This window comes from Lissotriton helveticus, chromosome 12 (assembly GCF_964261635.1).
Source record: "Lissotriton helveticus chromosome 12, aLisHel1.1, whole genome shotgun sequence".
In the NCBI taxonomy this organism is placed as follows: domain Eukaryota; kingdom Metazoa; phylum Chordata; class Amphibia; order Caudata; family Salamandridae; genus Lissotriton; species Lissotriton helveticus.
Window position 1 is genome coordinate 273,808,054 of NC_136073.1, and position 15,316 is coordinate 273,823,369.

The window sequence follows — 15,316 nt, forward strand, 5'->3', positions numbered from 1 at the left end:
CAGAAGGGCATCCTCAAAGAAATACTTTTTGTCTTATTTAAGGACCATGCAAGTGGAAACTGCCTCAATGGAGCTTGAGTCAAAGACGCTGAGTCGACTTGGCCCAAAATTCCATTGCATTGGTAGAACACAGCCTTATAAAGCCCTGCAGTCTCTTAGATCTGTGGCTTGAACTTTTGACTATCAGATCAAACTTGCTTGCTGTTATATTCTTTAACTCTGAAAAATATGGCTACAAAAGGGGAAGAGGGCTAGTCATCTGGGTGGGAAAGCGTAACGGCAAAACGGACATCTTGAGGAACCCCTTCAAAATCCTGCCAATTGCCCCCATGAATTATCAACATCTTCGCTAGAGTCAAATTCTAATGGCATGAATCTGGGAAGGATCCCTTGCACAGGAAACATTTACCTTAGAGGAATTAACGCAGCAGGTAATACCAAAGTATTGTCACTCTGAGACTTAGGCTCAACATAAACAGGACTCATTTACAACTCTAGAAGGTGTACAGTCTAATGAATCTTCAACCCATCCTTCTGCACACCTGGCAAGAGATGCTCCCTGCGAGATACCATGGAGGTGGGCAAGAAAAGATGTGATTAGACAGGTAGAGCTAACCAGGTGGCACTGGAATCAAACAAGGTCTAATAATCGCGAATGGACATATACTAGAGCTGTGCCTCACTGTCGTAAAATGTGCATCCAAATGGTGGCCATGATGTGAATTTATAGCCCTGGATGAAAGCCTTTTTGTACAACGGATCATCACATTACATACAGAGGTGATTATACCGACATGCTCTACCCCATGGCCCTTCCCAGGCCAACACCAGTAAAATCCCTTCTATAATCGCTCCTACATTCTGTGCCACACTAGGAAGTCTGTTGCTCAGTGGGAGAGACCAACTTTTACTATACAAACATACAGATATAAGTGACCCCATAGAAGAGCAAAGAGAAATGGCATCTTCTTTCCAACAGGCTACTTTTCTTCACAATGGATTGCCACTCTAGGTTTGGGTGAAAGATCTTAAAAGCAGTATTTACGTAGCAATACATTTTATTTTCATAGTTAAATACTTCTTACTGCAAACTGTAATGGCCTGGGGCACTTCCACCTCAGTGCAGTCTATATGTAGGTAGTCAGGGAAGACAGTTGAGTATTGCCAAAGTCTACATATTGTGAGCACCAGGATAGTCTGGAGACTTTCAATCTTTACAGGCAGCGGACACTAATTTGGTGTATCTGATAAAGCAGTGAAGTTGCTATGCAGTGCTCAAAAGTCACAGGCAGATACCAGTCAGGAGTGTATATGGTCAACGATTCTTCTTCAGTGCAGACAATTTGCTGAAGCGAGTGTCTTTGAGCATAGTTGTCCAGTGGGTCAGTGCATGACTCCTATAGCCAGTGCTACCGTTTTAGCTAACAAAATATTACATTTTGGGACTTGCAGTTTTGCTTTTAAAAATATACATCTGAGTTTGGTAGTCACTGTATGGAAAGTGCTGTTGGTTAAAGGGACAGGACAGGTTGTGGGCGTTACATACGGCACTGGGCCACTTGGCTGATATGAAGAGGACCATGGACCTGCATTCCCCTTCATGTATTACAGTGTGGTAACAGACAGAGCAGGCAGTACTAAGAACTTTCCATCAGCACAGGTAAGTTATGAGATGTAGACGCACATACCGGAAGTAAAGTAACCCATGGGGTTACCAAAGACACTTGAAGTTGAGCTGTACAGTGCCAGCAAAGGAAAATCCATCACTCATGGAACTGTGGCCAGTAGACACCAGGACATGAATTATGACTCAGTGCTCTCAGGCACTGTATCTGGTGCTCCAAGGTGTAACTGTTTCAAGTCAACATGGCCACAGAATAGGTAACAGTACAGTTAGTTTTTTTTTACCACCTGACAAACAGTGCATGTGTCCCAAAAGGAAGCAGTGAAGACTGTACGTAGAGGGTTGAGAGAGGAAAAGAAACCACTTTTCAGGGAGGTACAGAGAAGAAAAGCAGCAGGTGCGGCTGAGTGGAAGAGGATTTATTGGTTTTTTTCCTTAAAATTCAATTTGCCACTGTAATGGAGTCTGATCATAGTGCATGACATGTCAAAGGCAGCTGAAAGTTGCATGCCCAGAAAATAACTAGGGCCAGAAATATTCTGTATACCTAGCGCTCATCTGCAGTTGAAAATAGCTACAGTGGTAAGTAGCAGCTTAAAAACAAACAATGCATGAGTTCAACACTGCTGAATTTGAGAACACAGATACATGTACCCCCGTACTCCCATGGCCTAAATGCCCTTGTAAGTGTGTAGAGGTGTGGGCAAGGCGTTACCTCTATAAACATATAAGAAGACAGATTGTATACATTGGCTTAACTATACACAATACTTCAGCATTAGAATTTTGAGTACTTGTTGCAATCTCCACTCCTCTTGTGAGCCAGCTCTCCATGCTCAAATTTCCTTTCCCAAAAGCAGGAATGTAATGCTCTTTTTTGATATTTCTGAGAACTTTAGGGAAGGTCATATGCACTTGTGCCTCCAGCTGCCCTACAAATGAAGGCTGCAGGTATTCTAGTAGATCCAATACCCCAATAAAATGAAGAAAGAAGGATTAAATACAAAAGAAAGTTCAAAGGACCAGAGAAAAGAGGTATAAAGTGATCTAACAGTTCTAGTTCTAGCCAAGAGAATTACTAAATCAAAAATCCAAAAATCAAACAAATACAGCCCGCTTCACTAAAGCAACCACCAATACAGAGCCTGGCTTTTCTTTTCAATTAGAATAGTCAGTAGCTTTCATGCTCCTTACTTGTTATATTTTATGGGACAGTAGCTATACACTTCAATTTAAACCTTGGGGGTGGTTCGGCACCCTTTTCATCTCTTGTGGAATATTGCGTTAAGCGGATATCCTCTTGATAGAGTAAAAGTTAATGCTCAGGTACATGCTGTGCCCTAGGCATTCATGATGCTAAAGATCACCACTATTACAGTCAGAAACAACTAATGCCTAGACTGATTCCACCTTATCGAAAACATATATGAGCACTGGAAGTCACCAGACGACCCACCACATAGACAGTGGAAGACAGGTGTGTTCAGCTGGGTGGGGGCAGAGAAGACAACGTTGAGACTAGTGCACAGGAAACCACTGCCAGATTTATGTCACAAAGTAGTGGGCAATTTTACAGACACAGGGGGGGAACGAGGCGTGATCACAGGGCAGGGCGCAAGCACACTCCCGAACGGTGAGCAAACTCAACAAAAGAGTAACTAGTGTAGCTAGCCCAACTCCGGTTCAGAAGTTCATTACCCCCCCACCCCCCGCATGTAGATACAATACACCTCTCAACATTCCCTGGACAGACTAACCCGTCCGGGTAACCCACAATTCAGACAACACATTTGGGAAAGTTGTTATTTTAACTTGTTCGCAATGTGCCACAAACAGTGGGTCAAGAATGTCATTCTTAACAGATGTTCTTTCTGACTGATATTAGGAAATCCTAAGCCAAAGATGTATGTAAGAATGGACAATAAAAACATTTTTTTTAATGAAAAGCATCTCTGTGGCTGCATTTTAGCACCCAACACACTCCCTCTTCGTCCGTTGCACTTCATGTCTTGTAGCATCTAGTAGGAAGTTTTCAAAATCAATGAAACCCTGCACTTTCTGGCACCCCATCCCCACTGTACAACCAGTTCACTTCGCACCACTTCACAATTGCATCCGCTATGCTTTGCACACCCAGCCACAGGATATCCCAGGAAAGCTCACAATCCCTCGTCTACCGTATCCCATGGTGACTCAAACCCCATTTCAAATGCATAGACAGAGCCTTTCAGACGCCATCATTAGTGTTTCCCAGGGCTTCACTTCAGTCACTAATGCATCTCCGAAGCCATCCATCGCACATTGCCTTACGGCATCTCAGGCTCTTTACATGACTTTTTTATGTACCTGATCTACTCCAACACTGTAGCCTTCACTATATTCCAAGGCCCTTCCAACCACATGCCCACTACATTCATTGAAGGCTTCAAATCCGATCTCCACACCATCCCTAACTCCTCAGAACCAGTCTCTACTGCATCTCTTGGCCATTCATACCTCATCTCTTCCGAATCCAGAGCTCAACATGTCCCATCAGTATAGCAGACCTACACTCCATCTATCAAGTCTCTACTACATCCATGACCTTTGCACCTCATCTCTACTTTCTCCACAGAGCTCTTCACTCCCACTCTCTACTGTACCCCCAAGTCCTCCACATCCCATTTTTACATCACTCATGGAGACCGTTACAATGAATATTTACTTAATATATAAATCTCCTCACACATTCATCTCAACTGCATCCAGAGCCTTTCATCCCAGTGTCTTCAAACGCACCTGTGCTCCATCTACACATCCTGTCACACACATCGCTACAGTACACAGAATCTTCCCACCTGACCTCGGCTGCGTTCCAGAGCTTTTCTTACCATATCTCTACTGCATTCCTTTTCCTTCAACTATACTGCATGGATCAAAGGACTTTCACCCTCAATGTCTACTACATTCAGAGTACTCTAATCTCTCACTGCTACTGCATCCATTGGCCCTTCACAGCCCATCTCTAATGCAGCCTTGGAGCCTTCACCTCTCGCCTTTACGCCATCTCTGGGTCACTTCCACTCCAACTCTAAAGCAGCTATATACCTTTCACATCTCACATTTACTGCAGCCTTAGTCCCTTCAAATCCCATCTTTACTGCGACCAGGGGCCCTTGCCAACCAGTTCTACTGCAGCCTTGGGCCATTCTTATCCATCTCTACTGCAGTGTTAGACCCTTCCCACCCCAGCGCTACTGAAGCCATGGGCCCTTCACACCCCTGCTCTACTGAAGCCAAGGGCCCTTCACACCCCAGCTCTACAGAAGCATTAAGCCAGTCACAACCCATCTAGACTGCATCCAGAGAGCCTTTGATTGCATTGCAGGGCGCCTGACACCACATCTCTGGAGCGCTCCATGCCACTATTGCTACCCATCTCAAGTGCTATACCTGAGTCACCAGAATCCCCAGTGGAACTCTAAGATGACCTGCCTTCCATTTTCAATACCAGTCAAAAGCTACTTGTCTTCCATATGGATTACCACTGCTGTGACAGCTAATCCAGCTTCCGCATGGGAGCCGCAAGCCCAGAGCCTTATCCCAAAATAGAGGCAGGCGACTTTCCATGTCTAATTTCACATAGGGGACCAGTCACTTTCCATGTCTAGTTCCACCCTCTCTGCATCAGCTGCCACGCAGGGTACCATCACTCGCCACATGGCAGGTCTATTGCCACCCTGAAGGACGACCCATTCCAAGATTAGTGCCATTCCTACAGCTGACAACCAGAGGACCAGTTCAGGGATGTGGCACATCCTGAGCACCAATCGAGTCAAGTCCCTTTCCCACCCCAACTCAAGTGCCACCACAAGTCGATTCAAGATGCAGCTTAAGAAAAACTGGCTGAATATCCACAGCCGTATTTGCAAATTGAACTTTACTTGCTTGTGGTGGCTTCATTGTGCAATGCTCTCCACTGAAGGGATTTTCATTTCCCTGCATTTGAGCGCCCTTCAATGGAGAGCTTCACTTCCTGTGGAATGAAAGAGGGACGGGCAGGTGAGGGTCGAGGACCTTCAGACTGTACATCATATCTTTGGAATCCAGGAGCTGGTCCTGTCCAGTGGGGACTACCAGTTGCAGGGCTTGAAGCATCGTTATTGGAGGAATGGACTGTGCTATCTTTGCATGTGTAACTTTTCCTTTCGCTGTTCCTTTCCACTGAAGGGGCCTGTTCTTTTGGGTGTTGCAATGTTCTCTCCTTTGGTGGTATTTGGACAGGTTGAGGGAACTCAGATGGCGAGACAGCACCTTCACTCAAGTTTTGTAAGCTGATAGATATGCAAACATCGCCCACCTGCAACCTGTGACAGGGCAGTGCAAAAAGGTGGGTTGTTTGCCCAGGATTACAGGAGGACCATCCCTGACCATAGACAAAAAAAGGGTGTTCAGGTGGCACATCCAGGGTAACTTTACTCTGCTGCTCACCCACCATGAAGTGCAATGTCACAAACCCCGGCCACTGACTCTCTTGGATGTCAACCACTGTGCTGGAGTCAATCTTCAATCCTCCACTCACCTCTGCACTTCGAATAAAATCCTGAGTCTGTAGCTCTTCTACGCGTTTCAACTCTCCAGTGGCTAGCTGAATTATTGCCCCCTTCATGAAGTGAGAAGGCAGAGGAGAAGGGGTCGGAGGTTGGACAAGAACAGGTTGAACAGGAGTGGTGGCGTCTGCTACGGCTGGAAAGGTCAGCACTTTTGTCGGGAAACTCTCAGTTGCTGGCATATCTGGTTTCTTTGCTTCCAAAACACCCTTTGTAAGTTCGGTTGCAGAGGAAACCAGACCTTGTCCTGCTCCAAGTGGCACCAGAAGAGTTTCCCCATTAGCAATCACCATGGCTCTCTGTAACTGGGCGTGTGAAGCTTGATCCAAGGATGAGGTATACAAATGTTTCAGCTGGCCTCTTTCCACAACAGGTTGTGGGGGGTTTCTCTGTGCATGGTGGGCTGACAATCCCCTTCGTTCCTCCTGGTGTTCAGTGACATGTTGGGAAAGATTTAAAGGGCTGGAGGCATCCTTTCTCTGAGTCAGCAGAGTGTGGTAGTCTTGGGAAGCCAAACCACCTACAACTCGTTGAACCTCAAGGTCTGTGTCTGGTGTTCCTCGATGTGCAGTGAAAGCGACCTCTGGCCTAGTTTGGTAACCCTGAAAAATCTGTAAATTTACAATGTTTTCTGCTGCAGCTCCAGCTGTACAGTCATCTGTCCCTTGGCCCTGGGTGTCTATGGCCTGGCTTGCCCTCCTTCCTTGGTTACATATCTGTTCCCTTTGCCCTCCATTGGCAGGGTTAACGCTCAACGGAGATCGGTCCTTTATGTTCTCTGGAGGCGAGCCAGGGCTGGATTCGGATGCCTCATGCAAAGTGTATGTGGCAGGAATCCGGGAGTTAGTGTGGTAGTAAACGGGCACTCTACCTTGGGCCACTGCTATAGGCAGAGGACTGGCATGATGGGGTGACTGACTAGCAGAAGCAGCAGCATGGTGGACAGAGGGAGCTTTGCTGAATGTGTGAGCATGTGAAGTTTGTGGGGGAGGGGTGGCTCCATCTGAGAGTATGGAATTGTATGGCACATAATGGGGAAGGTGTGTGGGTGCCAGTGTGCCAGAAGGGGACACCAAAGAACTGGGCAAAAACCCAGGAGGCATTGCATAGGGAACTGCGTAAGAGCCTATAAACTGCACTGAGGTATGTGAGAGAGGGGCATACTGGATAGGGGAATAAGAAATGCCTGGGTGCTGCAGCACAGGGGCACCTACACTGAAAGGATGAGAAAGCGGACTCATATTTACCACAGGGTGCAGAGCAGACGAGGCCAAGTTGCCTGCAGGTACAGCAACTCTGTAGACATTGCCATACTGATCCACAGTCACGCTAGTAAGCGCTTCGCCCCCATCACCATATCTCAATCCCATATGGCTCTGCCCAGCCGCCACCAGCACCCCTCTGGGCCACTCTGCAGCACTGCTCTGCGGTGTGTCATTTCCTGAGATGTTGGCAGCACTGGGAGTCTCCTCTGTGCTTTGTGGAAGGTCCCGTTTCTTCGGAGGAAGGCATTCCTGGTTTCTCTCGTGGACAGGTTTCATACTGACCGCCAATGTTCCAGGGACCACTCTTGGTGTGGCTTTGCTTTAAGGCCATCCGTAGGCACAGTTAAAAGGCATCTGAAGAACTGTCCCCATCGTAATTTGCTGGGGGGTCCTCATCTGTCAAAAAACAGAAAAACATGGATTGAGAAGGATGAATTGACAGACTTGCGCTAAAAGAATTTTGTTAAATTCTGAGGCATATAAGAACCAAAAGTGGTTTTGAGAGATTTTTAAAAAGTTCTCCATTTGTGTGGATACTCATCCATTTTCTTTTCCTGTGCTCCCCTACCCCATCAAGAGCCACACTAGCCCTTAAGACCGTGGTCTTCAAACGTTTTAATACTACGCCCCCCCACCCCCTATTCTTTTAAATAGGCAATATTTTAATAGGTCTAGACTTGTTTAAACATTGCAGTTAAGTTCTGTTATCTTTTTACAAATGAAATCAAATACGATTGCCAAACATATTATTCTGGGCAGGCAGGCAGGCCTTACTAACATGTAAAAGTTAGAAATGAGAGTGTGGCTTTTGATGAATATTTAGAGACCTTTCCCTTTTGACACATAGTCAAAGCTAGGATATAAATGACAAAATATATTATTTAGGGCCCATTACAGAGCCGCTTAGTGCCATCCATTTTTACCGCTTAAAACAAAGCACTGTTATCACCATAATTGAGATTGAGACTCATCAATAGCAAACTTAAGTGAAGTTAAGGGGAGTTGGAAGTGCTTCGGGGTGAGTTATCAAATGTTATCCACGGAGCAAGGGAGGATCGTGGCACAAAGACTAATAATGCGAGAAATCAGTTTCGCCCAGGACAAGGCAACAATGGCTTTGGTTAAGTGGAAATGAAGAGGTCAGTTTTACAGTATTGGAACCTAGCAGTGGCGGCTATGACTGTTACAAATGCTGCAAAAGAATAGACTATATGGAGGTTCCTCTACGTGGCAGTGAATATTCATGCCAAATCATAGGAAGTTAATGACCTCTTGCGCCCAAGTAAGAAGAGGTCAATAGATTATACTATTTGTAGAGTACTTATGATTATAGTCAGTCTTGAGGAGAATCATCTGCGATTAAGGACAGGAAGGAAACCTTTAGAGTCATGTCTTTTCTTATTGAGCTTTTACATACCACGTCCAAAAAACAACTCCCAGCCCAAGGGAATAACAAAAAAGAAAGCACATGTAACCTCAACTCCTCCCCTACTTCTCCATAGCTCACCCTGAAACCCCAAGTTCATACCTGCAATGAGATCTAGTGATACAAATCATTGACACTGCTCTACTGCAAAGAAAACAAATCTAGTGAGTTTCATGGTCAGCTCAGCCCATTGAGGTGTGTTACTCTCACATGCAGTATTCCAAGTCATTCCGATTAGGATTCATTACATTTGGCTCAGTTCCTGCTAGACCTTGATGCAACAGAGAGGAAAAGTATTTCCCCGAACTCCTTGGAAGGAAAGCATAACTTCAGTACCCAACCGGTTTCAAAATTTCAGACTTTATTTTCAATGGTCTCGTCAGTTTTTCCATAGCCAGACGTTCCGAATACGCAGTAGCCAGTCATCTGTAGTCGGTATCAATTTGCTTCTCTGATGAGAAGCATTGCTTGCTTTCCTGCCAAGGAAGCTTGAGGAATCTGTTTAACATTCTTAGAATATGGTAGATAATGGCACCAGGCTGCTAGTAGAATGATTTCTGGTCTTTGTGGCAGAACAGTGTCGCAATTCTGCTCAATCACTGACGATACATCATTGCAATGCTTCATTAGTTTTCAACACTTTCAAATTGGATACAGTAAAGTGCCTTTCCAAACGCATTCCCATCAGTGACTTTAATTTCTGTAATTTATCACTCTTCACCATCCTGCAAGGTCAGTGTTATAGTTATTTGTAAACCTCACTGCCTTACTGGATCTCGCCAAAACATCTTCCCGGTTCTTAGGTGTCGCCTAGCGTTGCAGAACGCATGCGCTGCTCGCTCTGCGAGACATATTGTGAGAGAGGAGATTTCAGAAGGGGACTTGAAGCCCCGCCCCTCATTTTCCTTGGCTGGCGTCATCGTTTATGTAAAACGCTGGCCTCCGATTGAAATGGAGGCTTTTTTGTTTCCGCCCTGTCTCCTTTTCAGTTGGCCCATCCGGACTGGATTCTTTATGATGTGCAAAATAGCAGGGCAATAAAAGCGGTCTTTGCCAGAGATGCGTGTCCGAGCAAAGCCCTTTTACGACGCATTCAAAGAACAGAAGGTAAAACCTCCCCAGCCCAGCGTCTGTTTTCTTTCGCTTCGGTATCCTTTTCGCTTTTGTCCACACATTCGGTATGACGTTTTTTCACCATATTGTTAAATGCTTTGCTTTGTTAAAATAACTTGTTTTGCAACTTTTAAAATTAGCAGGAGGTTTTGCAGAGAACTCCGAGCCTGGGAGTTCCTGCTGTCCTGCACTGACGCGGGGGGGGGGCGACAGGGGGGGGGGGGAACAGAGCGTTTGGAATGGCCCTGTGGTGTCTTGAGTGTTGAAACATCAGTCTAGCCAGATAGTTGTTCTTAAATGTGACTTGGCACGCACAACGAGCATGGCACGTTTTCACTTTCCTAGTTGTTTTCTTTTGCTTTGGGTATCCTTTTCGCTTTTGTCACACATTCGGTATGACCTTTTTTCACCATATTGTTGAGTGCTTCTCTTTGTTAAAATTGAACTCGCTTTGCAACTTTTAAAATTAGCAGGAGGTTTTGCAGAGAACTCCGAGCCTGGGAGTTCCTGCTGTCCTGCACTGACGCGGGGGGCGACAGGGGGGGGGGGGGGGGGGGAACAGAGCGTTTGGAATGGCCCTGTGGTGTCTTGAGTGTTGAAACATCAGTCTAGCCAGATAGTTGTTCTTAAATGTGACTTGGCACGCACAACGAGCATGGCACGTTTTCACTTTCCTAGTTGTTTTCTTTTGCTTTGGGTATCCTTTTCGCTTTTGTCACACATTCGGTATGACCTTTTTTCACCATATTGTTGAGTGCTTCTCTTTGTTAAAATTGAACTCGCTTTGCAACTTTTAAAACTAGCAGAAGATTTTGCAGAGAACTTCCAGCCTGTGAGTTCCTGCTGTCGTGCGCTGACGGGGAGGAACAGAGCGCTTGGAATGGCCCTGTGGTGTCTTGAGTGTTGATACATCAGTCTAGCCAGAAAGTTGTTCTTCAATGTGGCTTGATTTAGCTTCATGCTACTTCTTGGCTTAACCAAATCCTTTAAAAAAAAAGTAATTTCCCTGAGCTTTTCTAATAATCTTACACACGTCACGCGCACTGCTGTGCTGCGTCACGTTACCGAGGTAACCAGCGCAGCCTGCCTTTGATTGCACGAGGAGTGTGAGAAACACCAGATTGCACCTGCCCGTTCCAGTGTTTGTGAAGTGATGTAGATATTTTTGGACGAACCTTTGGAACCACGATGAACCTGTGCAGCAGATTGGCACTGCAAACACAATGCTCATGATGTAGACGGTGTCTTTTAATTCCTGTGAGAGCACTTTTTTTGTTCATTGGCACAATGGCGTGGCAACAGCTTGGTCCGATTAGGCAATTTCGTGAGGCTTCGTCTGTAGGTATTTAAGTGTCTCTGCTTCGTTGCGCTACACTGGACTGCTACTAACTCTCATTGTGTGATTATTTACCAATGTACGCCGCAGCATAAGACGGCACTACACTTGTATGCCATTACGTATTAGTACACTTTACTGCACTACTATATTTAAACTTTTGATGATTGCACAGTCATATTGCTGCGCTGCACTGCACTGTAGCACTTTAGTGGTTCACCGTGTGCTACCAGTCGTGCTTCTCTGCGATGCACAGCTGATATTTAACTCTTTCAGGATGACACCACTGCACTGCAGCAGTTAACCTTGCACTACTACTCGTGCTTTTCGGCGCTGAACTGATGATATTTAACCCTTTGATGTACCCTTCTATAAATGTTATAGACTTCAGTTGATCACTATACTGCACATTATTACAGACAACAATCTACTCCTTAGATTTCCAGGAAATACTTCATTTTAGTTGTATCAGTAGTTCATCTAATTAATTCACGAGAAGAAGAAATACTTAAGGAATCTAAACCATAAACTGTGTTCTTAATAATATAAAAAAGTGCCCATCCAAATTACACTACATAGTGGGGCTGATAATTGCCAAAACTACCATTACAAATATAAGCATTATAAATGTTTCTCAGCTTCACTGCCAGTATACCAAGGTCTGCATATTAATGCACACCTGGAGGGTTTTAAAAACGCATACATTAAAACCATTGTAATTACAAAAAAAAAGCTCTCACCATCTTGATATCAAATAAGTATCACATTAACATTAGTATATGCTATTAGCATTGGAAATGCACTATATTTATGTTGTTAAAAAAACAATCACATTAATAAAAGCCAGTACCATTTACAATGCCAATAGCTCACACTAGTGTAAATGCAATAGGTTTCGCATTTAAAATAATTTTAGCTATTGCCACTTAAAATTACAATGCTTTTTATTCATGTTTCACAAAAAACTGACATTTACAGTGTCAACAGCTCAAAATAATGCCAGTGCGAGACCTATTGCATTGTAAATGCTTGTTAGCTAGTTCCCACCACATGCCTCAGTTCAATTTGCCTGCCAAGCTGAAAAGATGTAATCTCTCCACTTTGCTCAGCAACAAAATCCTGCATCACTGCAAGACCAGTGGTGTATTATGTTATTTGGCTTGCATGCACTTGCCAAGGAACATTGATAACAAAGGCCTCAGCCATGATGATGTGGCCAAGTTTTTCAAGCTCGATTGGGTTTCCTGGATACCGTGAGGTGGGGACTTCCTTAGGCCTGAGATCCCAATATGAGAGACTTAATATTCATAACAGGTCTTGCTGTCCGCTGCCCAATGATTGCCAACTTGCTTTCTAACCGAATTCATCTTCTTATTAAGCTACTGTCCCTTCGCAAGGATCAGAAAATCTATTTTGTTTTAGCATCTAGCACACTGGTATTGTGGTGCACTCTTCCCATCATTTATTCTTTCTAGTATAGTTCCTTATGATACTGTAGTTTTCTAATTTCACAACCCTAGCTGTATGTCCCAGGTGTTGTGTATATATATATATATATATATATATATATATATATATATATATATATATATATATATATATATATATATATATATATATATACATACACACACACACACACACACACACACACCTCCCTTGCTGCTCACAGTGGAAGAAAAGAAACAGAGGCTAGCTTCTAATTTTGGCCGATTTGCATTCAGAAAGGTCGATGCCTTCTGAACTTAATACTCTTTTCTCACGGTATGGAAACAGCTACTCTCCAACTTGTCCTTCTCAGTAGCACAATTTCACTTTTTGAAAATGAGGTTGTAAAAAAAACAAAATTCCAATGAACATGGGAGGCAAGAAAAGTCATGCAGAGAAAGGCAAGGTGAAGGAGAAATTTTATGGAACCATTATGAGGCCTTTTTTCTTTTGAAGAAGGGCCAGTCAATAGATCAGGGCAGCCTATTTCTCGTTTGCCTAGTCTAAGCCACTTGGCTATTTGGAATTCCTTTTTTTCAGTTAACTGTCAATTTTCATTATCAACAGACTAAATGCCACCAACATCTGACATGCTTGCCGTCCTGTTGGTCACACAAAGCTATACACTAGAAATTAGATGCAATGATAATACTGTCTCCTTCGGAGGAATGACTGGCCAAGATGACGGACGCTCTTGTTTGCGGTCCTGCCTGACGCTCGCCTGATCCTCCCTGTTCAGGTTGCTGGCATGCCCAAACACAGTCCAGATACAGTCTAAGCTCCCCTAGCTGCCTGGGAGACCTGTTGTACCTGGGCCTCTTGGGATATTGAGGGCGATCAACAGCGGCCGAGCAAGGCCATGACTGCGGCCGGGAGCATCGAAAGAGCTCCTGCCCAGTGAAGGAGAACATGACAAGCACCGCTTGAAGAGTCCCGGGTCCCGAACCGTAGCAGAGTGCAGCTCCGCGGGAGAATCGCCAATTGGAGCAGCGGCCTCTCCACTCAAGGCATTCCTTTCCAGTGCCAGCTTTGCGGTGAAGATCAGCCCAACCTCTGCAGCAGTTTTGGACATAGCCTTTGCTCCTGCACCCTCCGGCGGTGCTTGAAGTGTGGAATGCCCTGAAAGGAGGGAATACCATGACTGATGAACTGGTGCTGCGCCCTAAAGGGAGTTAGATGGTTTGACAACCCCCCCTACCTACCACCACAGGGGAGACCTCCCACTTCCCCTTACATTTTGGGAACTTTCTATTGCTGGCACACACCAAAGGGCCTGACTGCTCATGCTTACCACCGTCCACAAGCCTACGTGGTGCAAGCAGGGCAGGTCCACGCCAGCTAGCTTGGGGACTGCTTTCCCCCACCCCTCACTGGAGCAAATTTACTACATTGCTACCAACACTAGCACTGGCTTGAGGCAGCTCCCCTGGGTCAAGAGGTAGTTCAGACGCAATGATAACAGCATGAAGGGGTGCAAGAAGGCCCAAGCCCCACAGGCGCAGACAAAAATGAACAAATACACAGCATCAGCTGGGGAAGTGAGGGGTATTTGTGGGGGGGGGGGAAACTTCTTGTTCACAGGGGGGAGGAGATACCCCCGTGATTCTGCAAGCTATTCAAGACTTGAAATCAGCATTGGAATTCAGGACTGGTGACGTATGAGTGGATGTGGCATTTCTGAAAGAAGACGTTTGCAACACAGTAGACAGGTTATCAGAAGTGGAAGGCAGAATATATGAACTGGAAGAAACGGGGAGACAGCTTAAAATGGAGGTGCCAGACTAACTACAGCATTCAAGACTCTTACAGACCGTGCGGATGATGCAGAAAATAAAGCCAGATTTAGCAATCTTTGCTTTACAGGGTTATCTGAGGGAGCAGAGCCCAATATTTTCCTAGTGCAATGGATCTAATTATGGATGCTGTTAACAGCTTCTCTCCATATTTTGTAAGTGAACGGGCGCACAGATTACTAATTAAGAAACCTTCAATGGGTACCCCCGCACGACAAATGCCCAATGATTTTACTTTTGTGACAGAGACTCTATCCTGCATGAGGCACATACCAAGAGGTGAGTGCTATTCTAATCCGGACGCATCATGATCTTCCAAGATGATACACATCAGGTGCAACAACAACGCAAATCGTAGGACCACAACCAGCAGAAGCTTCACGCTATGAAACTTCTACATAGGCTCCTCTTCCTGGCCAAATTGCATGTTATTCATACCTCCAAGTGTTATTTTGTTACGAAATCCAAAGCGGCATGCGACTGGCTGATAGAGCAGCAACCGCTACCACTGAATCAAGTCCCTAAAAGGCAACAGCGGTGCTGTGAGTCTGGGGCTTCCTCAGACTCTGACAAGGAACATGAATGGCCGGATGCCCAGATGGCTCCACGACACCGACAAAACAAAGGGTGAACATTACTTGGAGACAAACAATCCACCCTGACCCTTAAACTGCAGCATGTC

The 15,316-nt window shown here is 45.1% G+C and overlaps 1 protein-coding gene across 1 annotated transcript in view; it reads right to left on the minus strand.

Annotated features, from left to right (window-relative positions):
• Positions 1-2,028: 2,028 nt before the first annotated feature.
• ATXN1L (ataxin 1 like) overlaps positions 2,029-15,316 on the minus strand; it is a 60,433-nt gene continuing 47,145 nt past the window's right edge. The window contains exon 2 of the mRNA XM_078668475.1: positions 2,029-7,874. Coding sequence (XP_078524601.1) covers positions 5,595-7,754 — 2,160 coding nt within the window. The 5' untranslated portion in view covers positions 7,755-7,874 and the 3' untranslated portion in view covers positions 2,029-5,594. The remainder of the gene's footprint in view (positions 7,875-15,316) is intronic.